Below are 20,832 nucleotides of genomic sequence, written 5' to 3' on the forward strand. Positions count from 1 at the left end.
ATGTCAGAGATGTCATACTGGATTATTTTCTGCAATATTTATGTTTTATCCAGGACACGTATCAGTTTAATCAGTCAAGGGCCCAGTAAGTAATTTAATCTACGTTTTTTGCTAATTAACCATAACCACCAGACAGCATTTTAATTGTACTTTAGGTAAGAGTATTATATTAATTATAAACTTTAACATCCAGTGGAGATACATTTTGGCATAAAGCTTGTCTTCTGCACATAAATATGGCAAAATAGAAATGAAAATCATATTTTAGCAACGAGTCCTTGCTTTGAAGACATCTAGGGCAAAGGTTAAAAATACTGACCTGGAAGATGCCATGCACTGTAAATGGTGGATTGTTAGTTTTGTGGAAATGGCTTAATATTTACTCAACAAGAGCTCCCTTTCCTTGAAATGAAGTTGTTCAATACCAAAAGCAGCCATCTAATACTGTTGACAAGATACTGAGGCAGTAACAATGATGAGGAAAAATCAGACACTGTGGAAGAGTGATCTACAAAATCCACAGTGTAGTTAGTCAGCTGGAAGTACTGAACATAAGTGCATACTTTTCTAGTCTCTGGACCTTCAGAAGCAGAGTCCAGAAGGCAGATTAAATCCTTCCTCTATTTGGTCTGAAAAGCCCCAGATCCTTTCAGAAGATAGGTGCCCAACTGAGTAGAGTCCACTTTTTATAAAAGCAAACAGTATCATAGTAGCTAGAGTGCTTAACTGGGAATCAGGAGACTGGGTTTCAACTCCTTCCTTGGGGGGTTGAAGCCTGCAGCTCCCCTTTTCTCAAGAATGTGCCATTACTATGAAGTTGTAGGATATTCTGGAGAAGACGATCTCCAGACTTCCTGTTTAAACCAGCTCAGTGTACCAAGAGCAGCATTGCACCAATGCAGACAGCCTTTGTAGTCCAGTCTAAGTTAGAGGACTCAGATGAAATGGAGACCTGTTTCATTTCTTTGTCTTTACCCAGTCACTGTTTAATGTAAAATTCATTAAAAAGTTCATGCATTTTCAAGCCAACAACTCCAAAGATACAGATAATTTTATGCTCTTCCTTAGTGACTGTGTAACCCTTGTGTTAGTACAGAAAGTTTATCCCTTGTTTTCTGATGCTTGCCTTTTATATGTTTAATGACCACGATTTTAAAGTTTTCTCTGCACAGGTAGCAGGCTATATTATTGCTGCTAGCATCAATATTTTATATTCTCTTCCACAGCAGTGTCTAGAAACTTTGAAAAGTATGAGTCTTATCTTGACAACTCTTTATATTTTTGGCCTTAATATTTAGTCACTTTAATCTTGTGAGAGCTCCTTGTGTTCAAAATCTTTAAATAGAAAGCTTTTAGTCTTTCAGTAATAAAATAATGCAATCATTGTTATGCCCAGAGAGATTTGAAACAATGTACTTGAACATTCTTATTTCCATCTAACTCTTAAAACACAGCAGAAATTTTCTAATGTTCAAATTCCCAAAGACCCAGTAGGCCACAGCACTTTAAACAACTCTTTCCACACAAGTATTATCCAATCCCTATCATCATAGAATCTGAGGTTTCATTATCATGTAGACAACAACAGTCAGTGTTATATACTAGACTTTAATAGGGCAGTCTGGTTCTCTGATGTAAAATCTTTGTTATTTTCTTTCAAATAAAGTTAAGTGTTTTCACTCAATTACAGTCAGAGCAATATTTAAGGTTGTATTAATCACTGGAGCAAACTTAATTTCAGGTTTGTAAAGAACCTGATTGAAGGTCCTCTGAAGCTAATTAAAACCTTCCTTTTTACATTTATAGCTTAGAGCCAAAATTTGGAAGACATTTAAGATACTTGTACTCTTTTTCACAGAGTGCAGTATTGGACTGCCATCTGTAGTGATCATCAGATTTACCTCTTCAGACTTTTTGCCATTAGCTTTTTAGTACAAACATTTTTTTCTTCTAATTAATTGGAAATTCATTTCAACCTGGAGGAATCTTTTCCTTGAATACAGCTCTGCATCTGAATATCTTTTCTATTCCTATGTCAAATTATCAAGATATTCTGTAACCTTCTGAGGTTAAGAGTGCTTTTAAATTCAAGTTATATCTTAATGTTTGGAGATACTGTTTAATAGTGAAATGGCTAAGCATGTAGGTAACTTAAACTGCATACAAAGATGAATCAGTAAGTATATCCTACTTGTCATTCAGGAAATCATATTATTTTAATTTTAATTAAAAATTGTATTAATCTAGTACATTCAGAATGCAAGCTTATGAAACACAAATTAGGGACCTTATACACAGGGAAACATTATGATCAAGCATATGACATGACTAAACTACTGGAAATTCCTAGGAATGCTTTCCTTTTCTAATATATTTTTCTTTTTTCTTGTTTTTTTTATGTATATTTTCTTTTTTTTTCTTCCAGTTTACCACAACTTTTCCTACATTTTGATAATGAGTGCAGCAAAGTGCTAGCTTAATCTTTGTCATGATTTCATAGCTTTTAACTGATTTGTTGTGCCAAAGCAGCAGGAGTATGTTTGCACTTAAACCTTTACAAGTTAAGAGAATCCATATAAATTTAAAAACCATAATACTCTAGCTGTCTATGTGTGCAAACCACATAATTATTTCATTGCCTACATAGTACTGTTTTCTGCATTAGAGATACATTTTATTCCTTTTTCTATTGCATTTTTGTCTGTATGTCATTCATGTGGAACAGCTATGTAATTATGTGGCACAGGCTGTGACAATCCCATAACATTGCCAGTTATGTGGGCACACCACATAATGCTGTTGTGGGATTGAAGTAGTATTTTGTGGACAGAACTGCCTACTATAAATAAAATACAACCTACCTATATGTACATATGCTTAACGATAATAATATGTAATTTAGATAACATTATTAGATTATGACTTGCTTAAATTAGAGCAATTACTGTTTTAGACTTTATGCAACAAATAACTATTTGTGCTGCTGCTGCAACCAAAATTCATCACAACGGTCATTTGGCTCTTAATGTCAGACCCTAAACTTTAACAGGAATCTAAGAACTGGGGACACCCCACACCAGAGAAAAATCTTTGACAAAATCTGACTTAATGAAAAAAGTAAATAGAAACATCTAAGTCTTAAAACCATTTATTCAACAGCGAATTTTAGAGGTTTAGGGAAGTGTTTCCAAAACGCATACTGCATAGATGATAAAGCTAAGGAAGGTAGGAGTTAGAAAGTGCCAAGATTTCTCAGAGTACAGAATGAGGAATATGACATATCTAACTGGGAAATTCTTTTTATGCAATTTTACACTAGATATATGAATATAAGACACCAATTATGTATAGTTTATAAGTTTTTTCCCATTTTTTTAACTCCCTACATAATCATATAAACAAGAATATTAGTAGTTTGGTAGTAAAATGTAAAGTGTGTGTGTATGTATATATATGTGTATGTGTATATATATATGTATGCAGAGTATAAATTGGCCTGTAATCACACCATTGTTGACTATCAAAGGAACCTTTGGTTATCTCTGACACTGAGTCTTTTCATTTTGTAAATCTTCAGGTTGTTAAATTTCTCATATTTCCCCTCCTGCCAACCTACCCATTTCAGAAAATGATTTTTTTTTTTTTAATGTTGAAAAAAAACCCCAACAAACCACCAAACCATGAAAAGGGTAGGGGACAGAGAAGAAATTGTCTGATTTTATACACTGTTTTTTGTAATGTCACCATATTAACACAAAAGCCGAACTTACTATCTTTCAATAAATGATGCTATGGGCACATTAGAATGATTTAGGTATGTGACTTACAGAATTTAAGAGTGTTTAAACTTGTCTGATTGACAAGAATACATGTTTTCAGTAAAAATGTAACTGGTGTTGAATCATACTCAATTTTTTAAAACATTTCGGTTGATTTAGAAGCTTTAAAAAACACACAGTAGCACTTGATGTCTTAAAACTAAACCTAATATCAGACCATTAAACTAGAACACTATGTTTACACATGGGTTCTTGTGCTAAAACATTTTCTTCCGATCTTCATCAATGGGTGACTTGATTGCCAAATAGAGACAATATTAAAAATTCTATTTAATTAGAAAAAGTCTGTTTTTTACACCAAATCTGCATTTTGAAGCACCACCAAGGCTTAGGTGAATTCCGTAAAATCCCATAAAGAAACAAATTCTTACCACAAGTTGTACTCGCCTACTATCACGTATCACAGGATCTAACTTGGGCAAAAAACGAGAGCTGGGAAAAGCATAGAATAGAAATTTCAGTAGGTCCCACTTTACTGGGTTCACTAAAATACATGTACACAATCTTTTCCTGGAAACACTCCTTCTTAAGTAGAAACAATACTATTTAAAATCATTTCAGGCTTAAGATGTAGCAGAGTAATTAATGCTAAAATGTTTGTACTTAAGATTAAAATCAATAAAACATTAACAATTAATATAGTTTATTAAAATGATACAATACTATTTAAAATAATAATGCCAATAAATGCAACGATGCATGAACTTTTGCTGTACTGACATAAATTTTAGTAAAAGCAGTTGTCATATTACATAGGAATAAAATTGTTTTCAGTTACATAATTTCACCATCTGTTAAAAACTGTCTATCAGTGATGTTCCAATGGAGATCAGTGGGACTTCTGTCACAGTGCAAAATGGTATCATAATTGTAAAAAATGTCATTACAAGTACTAGTGCATAGCACACACCTACAGAGGTAACATAATAACATTTAAAACAATTCTTTCATAAATTTCCATGTCTTCTTACTTTTATACGTCATTATATAATACGTCCCAATGTTTTCATTCAAATTAAAAATCATGGCAGTTATCTTAAACAAACACTTGGAGTGTTTAACTATTATGGAACATGACTGACAGATAAATATTTTCTAGGGAGTGCGTGCTGCATATACTCCCTGGAGTCACTGATACAATTAAGAAATGTGGAATATTTTTCCATACAAAACATAGCAATATTCAGTCCACTTCATAAAAAATTAAATACATTTTTAATGAAAATGAAGTCAAAATGCTTACACTAAGTCCACTGCCTGTCCATTGAAAACTTGTTTGGTTTTATTACAGGTGCTTGGCACTGTGTCTAATGACTTCACTGGGATATAAATAGTTTATACTGAATTTATGACCAAAATGTAGTATGTCTTCATATTATTTTATGGAACAAGACTAACCTTTCCTTTAATTGCATTGATATTTTACCTGTTTAATAACCAAAATTAAATAAAGGAGCATGTTTATAACATTTTACTAAAGTATACTCTGAAGATGAAAAAATTGAGTTGATGTTTTGAAGAAAAAATATAAATACATACAATCTAGTTAAAAAGTGGGGGGTTTACTTCTTTAATCAAATCTAACAATACAGGTAATGTTACAGTTGATCTAATTATAGCTGATCTTAATAAAACCATAATATATACCAATAATGTTATAAAATATGTGATGAATAAGCATTTTTTTACACTCTTTATAATATAAACACTGTATTGGTAGCATAAAGCTGTGTAGCTATTTATCATAAATTTGTGCACTGCTTACCACTGTGGAAGAAGTGTCTGTACAATGACTACTAAACTAATTCTAAAAGCTGCCATGTTTGAGACCAAGAAGTATGGTGTACTATCTGCTAGCTACAAAATCATGTTTGTTTTAGAGCTATTAACCTGGGGTTTACTTTACAAGATAAATTTAAAATGAAAAATAAAAAAAAAACTAATTAAAAGGCAATGACCTCACCACTTTGTATTTTTGAAACTGGCAGCTCCATAATCCAAAAGCTGTGTATGAAGCCATTTGTATGTAAAGTCTTTTCTCCTTTGTAATTTCTCATCTAAAGAAGTATCCAGCTGAGAAAATTCTTCTTTTTTACCTGGGGAGGAAAAAAGATATTCCTGTCTTTCATTATTATTTTAAAATTTTTTTTTTTTTTTTAAGATTCCCCATGTAGATAGAGTGCATTACCTTTTACAAAAGACAAAAAGGCAATTACTTGGGCTGAACATGTTCAGTGGCCAAACCCCACTTATTAAAATTAAGCAAGATCCTGGACCAGAATACGGAGTCATATATGTCTTGCTAGTGACATACAGACTAGAACTTAGGCAGACTAATTCATTCTCCGATGGTTTAAAGAACTTTCAATTACCTCTGTAGGAAGACAGAAAATTAAAAAGCTTGGATGGAGAGTCACTGTATCTAACCAAATGAGGTTGTGAGGGCTGTCTAAAAAAGGTCAAGTACAGAGATCATCACCTTCCTTGATTAATGTGGGAGCCATTTCTTCTTTTCTAAGTTTATGATATTGCCTTCCCCCATTCCTGGTTCAGTAATACAGTCTTCTGACCTTTACATTTTGAAAATTTATAGGTTCCAAGTCTGCAGCTACACTGGTATGCTTACAGCTCTTCAGATGAAGACTGTATGACTTCATAGGAGCAGTACTGGAGATTGAGCCTTCTGTGTATCCTCTCCAATGAGGAATAAGTCACAGTATCACAGTATCACAGTAAGTCCCCAGTAAATTACCTGCAGGATTTTTCTTATCTGTATTTACAGAAAAATTGGTCCAGTATTACCATCTTTCTCAGGGGAATTACATCTTTCTATTAAAAGGATCAGTATTATTTATGCATTTACTAAATGTTTGTTACCTTTTCTTCCATTAAAAGGGAAATCAATGTAAGGATTTAAATTCATTATTAGAAGTTCATGACTGAGTCTGTGTGCCAGTGATGGTTGAAAAAAGATGCAAATACAACAAGCTATGAATAAACATTAAAAAAAAAAAGAATAATTTGAACTCAGAAAGTTATGTTTCCAAAATGATTAATGACTTGCCTTAGTTGCACTTTGAATTTTTGACTGAGTTATGTCTGAAACACAGCTGCATTTATTTAACAAAATTTTATTTTAAATTTATTATTTATTTTGCATGTCAGTTATTGAATCATTATTCAAACAAGAAAGGGACCAAGATAAAAGTGTACTTTTTTTTTCTTAAAATTATATATGCTAGGAAAAGGAGTATTCTTATTCCATGTTCGTGTTAATAGTGTGGGTTTTTTTTCAAATAGGCATATACTGTCAATAATTTGTTTAATAACGCTGCAGAACTTTGAATTCTATTTTCTTATTTGGAACACACCCATGTACTTACTTTTTAATAGCTACATCTCTCCTTTTAATTCTTATGAAAAAATGCTATGTTATGAATTAAACTATAGAATTATCACTTTTCCCCTTCACTTATGAAAATCACGTGTTTGAGGATTTGGCGTATCAGTATCATTAACATGCATATGCTTGATATCTTTCTCAAATTAAGGCTCTGGGTTTTTTAAAAAACTTAGACATGATTTTGTAAAAGTACTAACACTCACAAATTCCACAGTTCTTAAGAGCGGTAAGCATTCAGCATCTTTGAAATGGATCAGACCTATAATTTTTAATTGTTAAGCCCAGACAACCCTTAGAATGTCAAAGAAAAAAGCAACATATCAAAGGCGGCACAACTCCATCAAAACCCAAATTATTTCAAAGGTATTTAAAGCATCATACCCTCATTATATTATTACTTCTAAGCTTTCAATCTTTTTGAATTTTTGTGTTTGTGGGGTTTTTTTTTTTTTTTTTTTTTTTTTTTTTTTTTTTACATGACACACACGTTAATAATTTAAGATTGGAATAGTCTTATGCTTTGCATTAATACAGTAATGAGTTTTAGGTGTTGCCAATTAGTCATATACACACATACTGTGCACTCAGGCCAGATCCAGTACAGCTTCCAGGGGCACCTACTGCCATTTTCCTACAGAATCTGGGCATCTAAGAAGGCAGAATTTATTCAGAAGCACATGAAATGTCCTTGGAATTGAACATTACAGGAAAATAGAAAACTATTCTCTATGTCCCCAAATCACCATGAAAATCTGTAAGAACCTGAACTTTGGGATCTAGAAAATGTCATTCTCCATCTGCATAAAACATCTTTTTGTTTGCTGGGCATGCTCTGAGCCAGTCAACCCATGTTCAGTTTAAAATATGGTTGCTACTTACGCACTTTAGACAATCTCTGACAAATCCATTACATGAGTAAAGGAGAAGGGCTAAATCTGTGAACTAGTTCTTGTGAAGTGCTCTAAATTCTAGAGAGAATTTTCTTCAAAATTGATGCATCTTGTGCCCTCAGCTGTAGCTGTCAGCTTTAAAAAAAAGGATTGAAACATACCAGAAAAGAATAGCTTTGCACGTGGAAGCTGAAGATTCAAATCTCACCACGCAAAGGAGCACCTGAAACCTGTTTCCCACTGTCTAAGGAGTACCTCATATCCATGTTCCCCAGTGAAGGGCAAGTGCTCTTAACAGCAAGCAAGTATACAAAAAAAAGGAAGCTGGTCACACAATGTTAACATTCAGGGTGATCTTTCAGATTCCGCATTTAAGTTTTGTGATTGTATGCCCATAAAAACCTGATCCTGACTCTTGTAAATCTCAGCTACTCAACTCTCTGTCAATTTATATTCTAGAGAATGCTGAAGAACCTGATTCAACACGGTGATTTTTTTTTTTTTTTAATAAATCTATTTGTTGGTGATGGGAAGATAAAAGATCTAACTTTATTATGTCACATTTTCTGAAACAGAAATGTATGGGGAAGTTGGCACTGTATCCAACTTTTCACAGTTGAATTTTGTGTTTAGAGGGTGATTTAAGTCACTCCAAAACTTGCTTCATACAGAGTATAATACAAATAAAGTAAGAGATCAAGAAAACTAAGATACAGAATGTGAAAGAAGGGCTTGGGATTTCTTCAGCATTCTCACTTAATATAAAAATCTGTGAGCAGAGTTAATTTTCTCAATATGTATTCTGGAAATGGTGCTTTTAATATAAGAATTAAGTAGCTGGGTTTGGTTATAAAAATTAATGTCTATGCCATTAATACATTGGCATTTTTCTTATCTGTTAGCATTCTGGCATACATTACTGGCCAGCAATGTACATTATGAGGGCATGTGCATGTGAGTGTGTATGGCTCTACAAACTATGTAAAAATATTATTCTCAATTAAAATTAAAATTATAGATAACCTATGAGAATTTTCATAATTTTTAATGTCTTCTATAAAGTTATGTTATAATACACATTAATAAATAATCTTGAACTCCTAAAACTAAAATCCAAAATTTTATCACATTTTCTGCATATGTTAGTCAATAAATAAACCAGCATTATTTCTGTCATAATCTGTATAATACGTGCATCACAGAAAGCAAGAATGTAAGTAATCACATTGCTATCAAGGCAAGAAACTAAAGAATTTGGAAACAGACAGGAAAATAACAATAATAAAAGCTCCACAACAACCCCCCCACCTCCACCCCCAAAACCATCCAGAAACTTACACAGAATGTAAGAGAAATGAGAGGAATTTCTTCACTTCCCGAAAAACTTGACCCATCTGTCGGAAGTCTACTTGTCAGAAGACATTAAATACACCTAAGCATTACATAACAATCACTGCATGCCATGTAAATGTACGCTACATGCTGCCATGGTTTTGGAAAACGAATGGTATTCAGAGTGGTCTTTAGCATATTCACAGGTACTCAGTGAATACATCTATTTTACCAATATATATGACTTCCAGACAGGTGTTAGTATTATGGGGCAGTAATTGATATGAATTCTTTTCACTTAAAATTGCAGTATCTTCAGGCACTCTTTACCTACAGCTCAGGTATGGAATTTTCAAATAGTGAAACACATACATTTCTGCCTTAAACCCAAAGAAACTTGTTTATAATATAGCTATATGGCACAGATTAGGTAATTGTAGATGAAACTTCTTCATCTGAGTAACTTTTGACTAAATCAACTTCTATCCCTAGGACCAGCATGCATCAAATAAAAATATTTATAGTGGTGTCTGAATGAGTTCACAGCTGAATAAGATTGGAAATAGATTTTTCTCACAAGAATACCACCCACGGGTTAAGACCTACAACATTTCTTGATGCTTAAAAATGCCTTATTAACTACACAGAGAGTTTTGAACCTTCTTCTCTTCTCTACCTCTTCGTCTGCTATTGTAACCATCTCCTTTCACCACAACTGTCCTTGACCTCACCCTCACATCATTCTTCCTTCACTGACTCCAGATCCCCACCACAACCTTCAGTTAAGACTATAGTCTTTATTTTGGCTGTCCTTTTTCTCCTTGTTCTCATTTCTAATTTTTGCTGTCTTTTACACTCTGCTCTATTTCTGAGTGATTAACACCAGTAATAAAGCTTCATTCACATAGTTCGTTCTGCTTCAGTGGCTACCATATTTCAGCCTTTGCTTTCTGTGTTAGCTCTTTGATGTCTTATTTGATTATGCAAAAGCTGAACAATTTCATTGAGATTCCTAAACCACTGAAACTACACAAATTTCAGCTTCTGAAATCAAGGAAAACAGGATTTCAAACTCGGGCCTTCCCACACATTATTTTCCATTTTGCTATTTGTTCCTGCCTCTGCAGAATACTCCACCCCTACTATTTATCAGTAGCAATTAGTATTTATACCTAGTTTATTTTTTATGCTAAATTTGCTCCTGTCCCCACGCTGAGGCAAATCCAAGTCTTACATAGTCTTCAATGGTGTACTTTTAAGATAACTTATTTAATGTCATTTCTCTCTTCATACCACAACAGTGTCAATGAGGTTCTTAGTATTTCCAGATTAATCTCTTCCACTGAAGCCATCTGATCACACAAATATATTGCAAACAACTAATTCATCTTAAAATGCTTATATGTTTTACTCTTCTTATGAATATGGTTCATTTCCCTTTGAATTACTTCATAAGCTCCACTCTCCTGGCACTGACTTCAAGACAGCATTAAACACTGTTCACTCCAATTTATCCAACTTTTGCAACTTTTATGGGCTGTCACCACTTCCTGTATTCTATTTACGTTAAACACAGTTTCTCATTTATTTTCTGTAACTTCCTTCAGAACAATATCTGTTTCATACAATGACATTTCCTAAGACATATATATATATATATATATATATGTATATATACCCTTTTGGAACTGACCTATAAATTTAAAGAAATATTTCACCTGAGGTGTGGACAGGAAGCTGCCACACAGGTAATTGCTGATTTAATTTTTTGCTAATTTATGACTGTTCTGATCTGGTTCGGGCAGTGGATCTTGATATAAGAACTTTAAGATCCATATAAAGGAAGATTTAGGTATTGAATAGAGGAGGGCTAATAACAGTAATAATGTAAGGCTAGGCTGCTCGAGTCAACTAAAAAGACATAGAGATGGGAAAAACAAGAAAAAGAAACATTAGTGAACTGCTTTAATACAGGTCCACACTAGTAAAGATGAGATTCCCTATTCAGCAAATAATTATTTTTATACATATACGTATATATAAATAAGTATACACATATACACATATATAAAAATATATAATATATCATATATATATATGTAATTTTTTTTTAAGAAGAAGCTGGAAACCAAAACAATATTCTGCCATTTGATTGAACTGGTTAATTTTGTACAATTTAAACCATTTTGCTTAGTTATGTAGACTACTGTTCAAACACATTTGTATCCATGAAATATTCAGAAGAAAAACGGTTTATTCCTTCAGGATGCTACAGCAGTTATTTAATAGTGGAATTAAAAATGTAGTTATGGTTATTTGTTTTTATCTCAGTGAATAACAAAGCCCATGTGATTTTCTTCACCATAGAAGAGCAGAAGAAAAGCAGAAGAAAATGCAGAAGAATAAGCTGCACAAACATTTGGAAAGCTTCATATTCTAGTTTCTCTGAAACCTCCCAAGACTGGAAATGCAAATATCGAGCTCTGGTGACTAAGTCTAGGATTTTGCATTTATTAATATTTTTATTAAATGCTATATAGATATTGACTCCCTATATCAGCTGTTCTGGGTATTTTTGTTTGTACTAATGCAAGTATTGAAGGCACCCAAGCATCAGACTCTTCAGCCCCAGTATGCTGGACTTGTACATTGTGGTAATGTTATAATAAACAGCATTACTATCAGGATAGTGAGAAATTTTTACTAGATTAATGCTGTGGTAAAAGTGAAGATAGACTGTATTTTACTCAGGAATAAAAGTTAACAAGTGACAAAAGATAGGATGTAAAATATATATATATAGAAAATTTAAGTATCTCGGCATCTTCTTATGCACACAGACACACACATGGCTTCCTGATGTTCCCCAAACTCGAACAGGTAGAAGCTGCACTACAACTAAAAAGAACATTAATATTTCTCAGTCCAGCCACCCAAGGGCAACTTGGTTTATGTGTAGGTTGGGAAACAACATAAAACAGCTTCATATATGAAAAATTGTTTCTTTCTTAAAAAAGAAAAATAACAAAAACAACACAAAAACCCCCTCAAAACCAAACCTGAGAAGCAAATTTGGAATATAGCTAAGAGTTACTCAGAGATCTTTGAACAGTCAAAGCCCTTGAAGAACCAAAGAAATCAAGGAGTGTAAAAAATCTTTTGAAATAATATGTTGAGTGTTTCCATGCTCAGTCATCCATTAATAAGTGCAAGGAATAAATAAAATGGAAGTATACTGAGCCTATTTTGTTTATCCTTACCTCCTACATCCTCAGATAATTTGTCTTATCCCACAAATCTGCCTAGTACAGACTCTATTTTTTCTCAGAATCTTTGGGAATTAATAAACCCCTAACGATGGATGCTCTCTACTGAACAGAGGTATGGGTTTTATATTGCTCAGGAGAAAATTACAAGATGCATGGTATCAAACCAATTTTTTACAAAGTTTTTTGATAGATTTTATTTCTATACATTCCCAGTTCTTAAGGTTATCTGACAGAAACAATTAAGAACTTGAACAGAAGTGTTTAGTTGTTCAGTAATGAAACAGTATTCCCAAACAAGAAAAGATTATCACTTCATATAGAGTCCAAGCCAGAGGAATACCCTTCTCTAAATTCAATAAACCACACAAACTGATTTACAACACCAGATCTTCTAAAGGAATTCTCAAAAAAAACAAATACAAAAGAAAGTTATGTAAGGGCACAGGAGGTCTAACTACAATGTTGCCCCTTGTCAGGAGGACAGAAAATACAAAATAGAATAAATTTTATTGAGTGTGACAATTATTAAGGTAGGTTTTGTTTGTACTGAAGGACTTAAAAATACAAGAAAAGGACAAAATCCAAACCCAATAGATTAAAAAATCTGAGATGATACATATCCCAAGTATTAAAAAGATTAGATAAAAAGTCATTACTCAGGAGCAGCATGAAGTTAGTCAGTAAAGCTGACTTGCACCACATTAATAGTCATAATTTTTATAAGTAATTAAAATAAGCAATTTTGTATCACAGCTTTGGAATGTACATTAAAAATAATCTTTGTTATGTTTACTCTTGTGAATAAATATTTTTTCTAGATAGTTATCTGAATAATATACAGACTTGTTTATAAGAACTCATGTTCAGCAATACACATGATGTACACTAGTGCCATATGTGATTGGTATTTTTCAATGCAGAATAACACTGAAAGTCAAATAATGAAATTATTCTATTAATGTCAATACGTAGTTCAGTTACAAATACCTATGCATTGGTTATCTATTTTATCTATTATGTATACATATAAATTTCAATTTACAAGTGTTTTATTTTGCATGGGTGAAATTATTTCTGGCTTACTTTTGGATGCTGACTTTAAATAGCTGTTGGTATTTGATGAACATATTGTGACAACAAATTACATTTTTGTCAGTGCAGTAATGCATAGCAGCAAACTAGGTTTTCAGATACATACAGAAAGTCTACACAGACTAAGTGCAAGGCTCCTGTTTAATTTACTTTACAGTAAAACCCAGAGGTACCACTGAAGATCAGGCCTGTCATTATGCCAAATGTTGCATAAACAAGGCTTGATTTAATGCTCATTGAATTAAATGGGAAAAAAGTCTCACATAGACATGTTTTTTTTTCTTAAGACTCTACATCTAAAGTGAGTTAATCCCCAAGTGTGTACAATTCTTATATATTTATACCCAGATTAAGGATAACCATAAGTACTAAACTTATGAGTGACTATTAATAAATATAGACATTAAAGTACTAATTCTTCTTTTTGAGTTATACTTAATTGGTTTATACATCATGGAAGAAAATAACAATATAAAATTTCAGGGTCTTATGTATCTACCTAAATATTCAAAAAAACCCCAAACAAAAAACCCAACTAAACAACAAAGGAATTCCAGGTAAAAAAACCCAAAACCAAAACCAGAATCAAAAACCCCCAAGCCACGATTTGCTTACAAGTTGCGTCAGGTTAATTCTTAATTCGTATGCATCAAAGCATTAGCATTTTTATAGATTCTTAAAATAATTTTTTTGATTATTTAGACCAAAATTTTCAGCTTGTAAACACGTGAAAAATGCAATAATTGAAGTAAGTACATAATTTTAGAGAAATCAACACATATTCAAGAGTATTCAGCCCCACAGTAATTGAATTGACTTGATGATGTTGATGTTAGATCAGTTGTAGTTACAATGACAGATTTTTCTATCCATGCAGAGGTTTGAATGATTTACCTTACTGAATGAAGAAATTAGAGATGAAAAGAGAATAAATTAGCCCTGACTCTTCCTGTTCTTCTATAGAGTTTTGTTTAGACCTTCATTCAAATTCTTATTTTAATGAGAAAATGAAGATAACAAAAATCTCTGTTCCATTACCGATCATAAATTAATCTTCCTTAAGCTTGACTGTAAATATTTTATTCTTAGACTAGGTGTTTTTAAATTAGGGTTTTTTTTTAATTAAACTTTTCAGCTAAATTTGCTACTGAACTCCCCACCTCACTGACATATGCGTGTATATTTCTATGTACATATACATAAAATTCATTTGAAAAGGAGGGAATAAGTTAAATGCCACGATGATTCTGAATAGATGAATTTGCCTCATGTGTATTCTGATTATATTTGCAATAGCCTTCAAGACAGCCATAACATTAACTTAAAAGTGTGATTTGTTTTACTTGTTGCCTTACAACAGGTAAAATAATTGTCCATTCCTAACTTGGCTTTTTTGCAGCCAATTATCTAGGCTCCTGCAAATAGCACAGGAGATTATAAACAGCACGTACAGAGCATTCAGGTCTGATGCAGAATGAAAAGAAATCCCAGAAATTCCAATTAGGTAAGCAAACTCTCTCTTCAGATCAAGGAACTTCAGTAGATAATCTTATACTATTTACTCCAGAAGAAGGAAACAGATATTATGTGGTTTACTAAATTAGGCTATTAAAATTGTACTATTTTACATAGGAATTTTTCAAACAGATTAAAAAAAATAAAAAAATTAACTATCCAAACCAAGATTTTACTCCACTGTAACAGTCACTGTCATGAAGAAGAACAAACAGCATTTCATTGCCAAATTTGAATGCAGTAAGAAAATACCTGAGAAAACAAGAGAATAAGAAAATACCTGAGAAAACAAGAGAACAAGAAAATACCTGAGAAAACAAGAAAACTTGTTTTATACAAAAGATTCTAATATAGTTTAATTTTCATACAAGATATAGCAATTTTAACAAAATAATCTGAGTGAAAAGGTGAACAGAGTTCTATAAAACAGTTGAAGAAATAGAGAAATATGAAATGAAATTGTAAGATTTACAGACTTTTTTTTTTTCATTTTACTACAAAAGTGAAAACAAAGCATTATTTTGTCCAGCAAGATTTTTCTGCTTTTCTGAAAAATGACATTGATTAGAGGTAGCATATTAGAGGTATTGATACAGAGGTTAGAAAAAGGTATATGTATATTCAATAATACAAAAACTTATATGAGTAAATACAAAAACTTGTCTGTAAATTGTACCACAATTCTTGAAACTCTTTTTCAAATCTTTGAACTTCTCCATATTCTGGTTCAGTGAATGCATCAAGGGATACTAGATCTGCAGAAACGTCTGAATAGCATCATCACCTTCAAGGCAGCGAGATCTCTGAATAGACTCTTCTTCAGGATTCTGGCTAGAAAAGGATGAAAACAGGAGAAAATGCAATGATGTAGCAAAATAATCACTAAACCCAATATATCTAATTTTCAATGATATTTAATAAGTCATAGTTCTACTCACCTTCTGGATTCCAAACAGATTCTTCAGCTTTCACCTGACTAGTCCTGAATAACTACATCTCAGCGCTCTGGGTGCTCATCAGTACTGTCTCCTTGTATAACCATATTAGATGTGCAATGAAAAAAGAGAATTTGCCTCTACTAATTCTATAATAAACATACTGTTGATGGGAAGTCATAGAAATACATAACACTCTCATAGGGTAAATAAAATAAATTTCAAAGTAAGGAATTAGTATGATGCACGGATAAGATGCATTCTTAGTAATATAGTGCAATAATAGTAACTATTTGTACGAAAGTAAGAAACTAAAAATCCTGAGCAGCCATAATTGTGGAAGTAGCAACTTTAATAATTTATTCCAAGTAAGCTTCTATAAATATTTCTGTTTGCAATAAATGAAATATGTTTGAAAGAGAATTTTAAATACAGTGCACACAACTCACATAGATGATGACAGCCTATGCAGTGTTTTAGCATATGTAGACCAGACTACAAGTAGAGTCTGACAAAACCTAAGAAGGCAGACCTGGCTAAGAGTCAGGAGTCACGCTTATTAAATTGAACTCTCAGGGGTATCATGCAATCAGAGGTCACAATCGAGGCAACAGAAGCAATGTCACGATATCAGAGAAAGGGCCAATTCAGACCTGCTCCCTGACAGGCAGTGAGGTCACAGCTCGCGGCAAATAACTGTATTAAAAGGGAATATTCTCTGCACACTTTTAGAACTGTCATCTGAACAAACAAAGTCAGGTCATTGGTAGGTTAAATCAGAACTTTCTGCCTTAGTAGCACATAGCTTCCTTTCTTTTCTCATTCACTTCTAATTTCTCACAAAATACACATCAACTATTAAAGCAAATTCTCAGTAAATTTAACTTTGAAATACACATTAATGTTAAAATTCCTCCTTTTAAAATAGTTAATTTTATTTTTGACAGATACCTCTGGTCTCTTCATAAACTGGAAGCTACCGAGCTTGCTGCTTATTCACAAAAAAAAGCATGCAAGTGTTTTAGGAAAATGTGATTCCACAGTCAATTTCTCAGGATACATTTCTTAGCCTGATACTTACTCTGCATTTAGAAACCATTCAAAAAATTAAAGTTGTTCATAATCTTCTTGTTTAATAATGATTGTGAAAGTGAAATGAAATTGTTCTTTTGGCTGGCCACTTGTATTTCTTTATCTCGTTACCTGGTCTGGGTTATCTACAGGATTCTACAAAAGTAGCAATTTATGAAATTATAACCATGTTGGATTAGCTAACCTGGAAATAAACATGCACAGGAAGAACTATTCTAGCATGCCATGTAAATAAAATTTTATTTAAAAATATTATCTCTGTACACAACCTTTCTCAGGAATATGAGAAAAAAATACATACATATATATACATGAAACTAACTGGAAAAATCAGTATTTCTACCTTTTTTTATATGCATAAACCATATAAAATATCTGCAGCACATACTTCAAAACATCACAAACCTATATTCAGATTTAAAAAAACTGTTAACATGTTTCTGTATTGCATGTGATAAGAATTGAACCTTAAAGTTATGAAGTTGGAAGATGTACATTGTAGAAATAATACGTGAAGTGCTATATAAAAGTTACTCAGGCATTACTGCATGATTGTACATTTTTTTTAGAATATTTGATTGAGTTAATTGCATTTCCTTGTAAAATTATCTATCACACATAGATCTTATTAATCACATGAAACTTGTAAAAGGTATAGAGCTTTGCTAGAAGAGTCAGTATTGAACAGTATAAAAATTTTAATACCTAGATTTCAATTTTAAAGTCTTCTTGTAATGTTCTGCATGAAAAAATATTGCACAATACCAGCAGATATTATGTATCTAAACTATGTTATTAATGAAAAAAAAAGAGACTTCAATGTGTGATGAACATTAAACACATGAAAATGGCCTTTTTGTAATGCAGTAGATCTCTGATCTCATTAATAGTATTAATTCTCCATTACACTATAAGTACCATTACAGAAGAGGAAAAAATAATTCCTTTATCAGAAACTTTAATCAATTACCGTTTCTAATCAATGAAAAGCTCTGTAGTGAAGGCCTTCCTTTAATTCACTTCTGAAAGTACTTAAAATATGCAGAGGTATTGTTACTAAACTGTATATCTAAAGGAAATGTTTCTTTGTTTAGGATTAAAAACGCATCATGTTGTCCAAGTGAAACAAGATTTGTACCTGTAAAATATTTCTAAGAATACATTATGTTCCTTGTTCATAGCTTCATACTAAATGGCAATTCTTTTGCAAGATGAACATTTGCGAAATGCAGCATTCATGACACTTCTACAGATATAAACCATACACTTTCTGTGCCCTATGTTAAAATATAATTTGCATAGCAATACGATTCTAATGCTTGAACTAGCTGCTTTGGAAAATGCTTGAATTATATCTTAAAATGCACTGTTAATGACCGCTTCATTAGAAATTGGTTTGTAGAAGTGTAAAAATAACACTGGGTACAGTTCAGTAATGACAGAAGAAACCACCCCAATAATGGCTACAGTCTCCAACCATCCAAACAGATAGCAATAAATTCAATAATTACTTTTAACTAGATGTACTAAAGCCAAGTGCTGTAATGCTTTATTTAGAGGAATTTAGCCAAACCTATTCTTCCTTACCCCCTCCAACCAAATCTTTTTGGATTCAACTTGTTGCTAAAATTATCTGTCTTTTGCATTCTAAGACCTGGGTCACAACCTTACTTAGGGACAGGAAATAGTTATCAGGTCACTGAATGGTCAAATGAAAAAGGATTTGAAATGCTTCAGTACTCAGGGATCTATTAATCCAAAATGATTGCCTTATGCAATATTAAAAGCTGTGGATCTGAATGTGGGGTCAACTTGTTTACATACACATTGGCTGAGATGCAGATATCTACACTACTTAGCTTTTGGACATAAAATGTCAAGGAAAGGCGAAAAGAAAGAGACATAGAATCTTAGAAGATACAAATAAAACTATCTGAACAATTGTGTTACCTTATTCAATTATGAGATAACATAGTCTTCAACCTCTGATGACATTTTGGGTGAAATTCCATTCCCACTGATGTCATCACTGGGCAGTTATTAGCAAAAAGGCAGAAAGACTTTTTTTTTAATTTTTTTTTTTTTTTTTCCATGTCCAGGTCCTTTAGGCTAAAGATTGATAAACTACTATGCTATGGAATCACAGGTTACAGACTAAACTTTGTATAAAACCCAAGTTTTGGGAGTTTGTTGGAGCAACCACTCTCTAGCTTAGAGACCACATTTAAGTCTGATGTACTAATAAAGTCCTTATACCACCACAAATTACACGAGTCTTCAAAATAGTAGAGACAGGAACAAAGACATAATACACAGGCAGGTGAAATATGTGGTTAGAAACTTTTAACACAGAAATACAGAAACCCTGAAGACTAGAACCACACAGAGAATTCATAATATTAAGTATGCATCTGTGGCAAGTACCTCCTGTTCAGGCAAATAGATATTTTATTTTTTATTTAATGAATGTGAAAATCAAAAATATTAATATAACTGTCATATGTGTAGATCATTTATAAATACTCAGACACTGAAGTGCGCTGCATAAGCATACATAAATGATGTTTTACATATTTATCTTTTAACATATATGATAATTTCAGGATTCCTTCATTGCACGAATACTGGAAAAATCCTACACTGTCATTGATGGACAGGGGGCTAGAAAACTAGGCACAGGTTTTATTTTTTAGTTTTATTTTCTAATAAGAAACTGGGCCACTAGAACTATGTAACCAAAGCTTGACGGCATGCACTGTAAGGCCCCTGAAGTCTTTTACAACTTTTCAGCGTACCGCTGTTGTGAACTGGGTTTGCACTCTGCCAGCAGAACAGCTCTGACCCATGGAGAGCACTCCTTCAGATCAACACTGCCTCAGGCTTTACTGCTTTCTCCAAGAAGTCTTACATTTCAGGCATCAAGTTGAATTTCTTCTGGAGATGATTAACCCAAACCCATGACAGATTTTTTCCAAGATATCCAACTCCTTATGTTTATTTTAACCTGGCTCTTTTTGGATGTACTGGACACAAGTAACCTACTCATTTTACACGTTAAAGGGATGGTGGAGAGACATTAATTCCTTAAAATGAGAAAAGTTTCAATGCGAGAGTTCTGTTGTGCGAGCTCAAACTAAATAATAAGAAACAAAGCCATAGAATTCTGATTTTAAGATAGATTCCCTTCCACACTACAGGTTTCTGTAATGCATTTTCATCACATTTCAGGTCAGATCTTACATTCTCTGGAAATGCATTATTCTGCCATTTTTGTCAGTGCTTTATGGTTTAGAAACTGCTTCCCTAACGTGGCATACAAATTTAAAGCCTGGGAGACATGTAATAACTAAATTTAACTCTAAGCATGGCAATTCAGAAAGTATAATTGCAGCAAGGCCAGATTTAGAATGTGTTCATTAATCCTTTTCAGACCACAGCTCAATAAAAGATGACTTAATTTATAAA

General features: G+C 32.7%; 1 protein-coding gene across 1 annotated transcript in view; it reads right to left on the minus strand.

Annotated features, from left to right (window-relative positions):
- Positions 1 to 20,832, minus strand: part of LRRIQ1 (leucine rich repeats and IQ motif containing 1) — a 108,905-nt gene that overhangs the window by 15,728 nt on the left and 72,345 nt on the right. Inside the window, exons 23-24 of the mRNA XM_061369351.1 lie at positions 5,803 to 5,935; positions 4,211 to 4,271 (exon numbers count right to left, since the gene is read on the minus strand). Coding sequence (XP_061225335.1) covers positions 4,211 to 4,271; positions 5,803 to 5,935 — 194 coding nt within the window. The remainder of the gene's footprint in view (positions 1 to 4,210; positions 4,272 to 5,802; positions 5,936 to 20,832) is intronic.

Source organism: Neopsephotus bourkii, unplaced genomic scaffold (genome assembly GCF_033783945.1).
Source record: "Neopsephotus bourkii isolate Nb327-2 ecotype Australia unplaced genomic scaffold, CSIRO-AGI_Nbou_v1 NB_1493, whole genome shotgun sequence".
Taxonomy (NCBI): Eukaryota; Metazoa; Chordata; class Aves; order Psittaciformes; family Psittacidae; genus Neopsephotus; species Neopsephotus bourkii.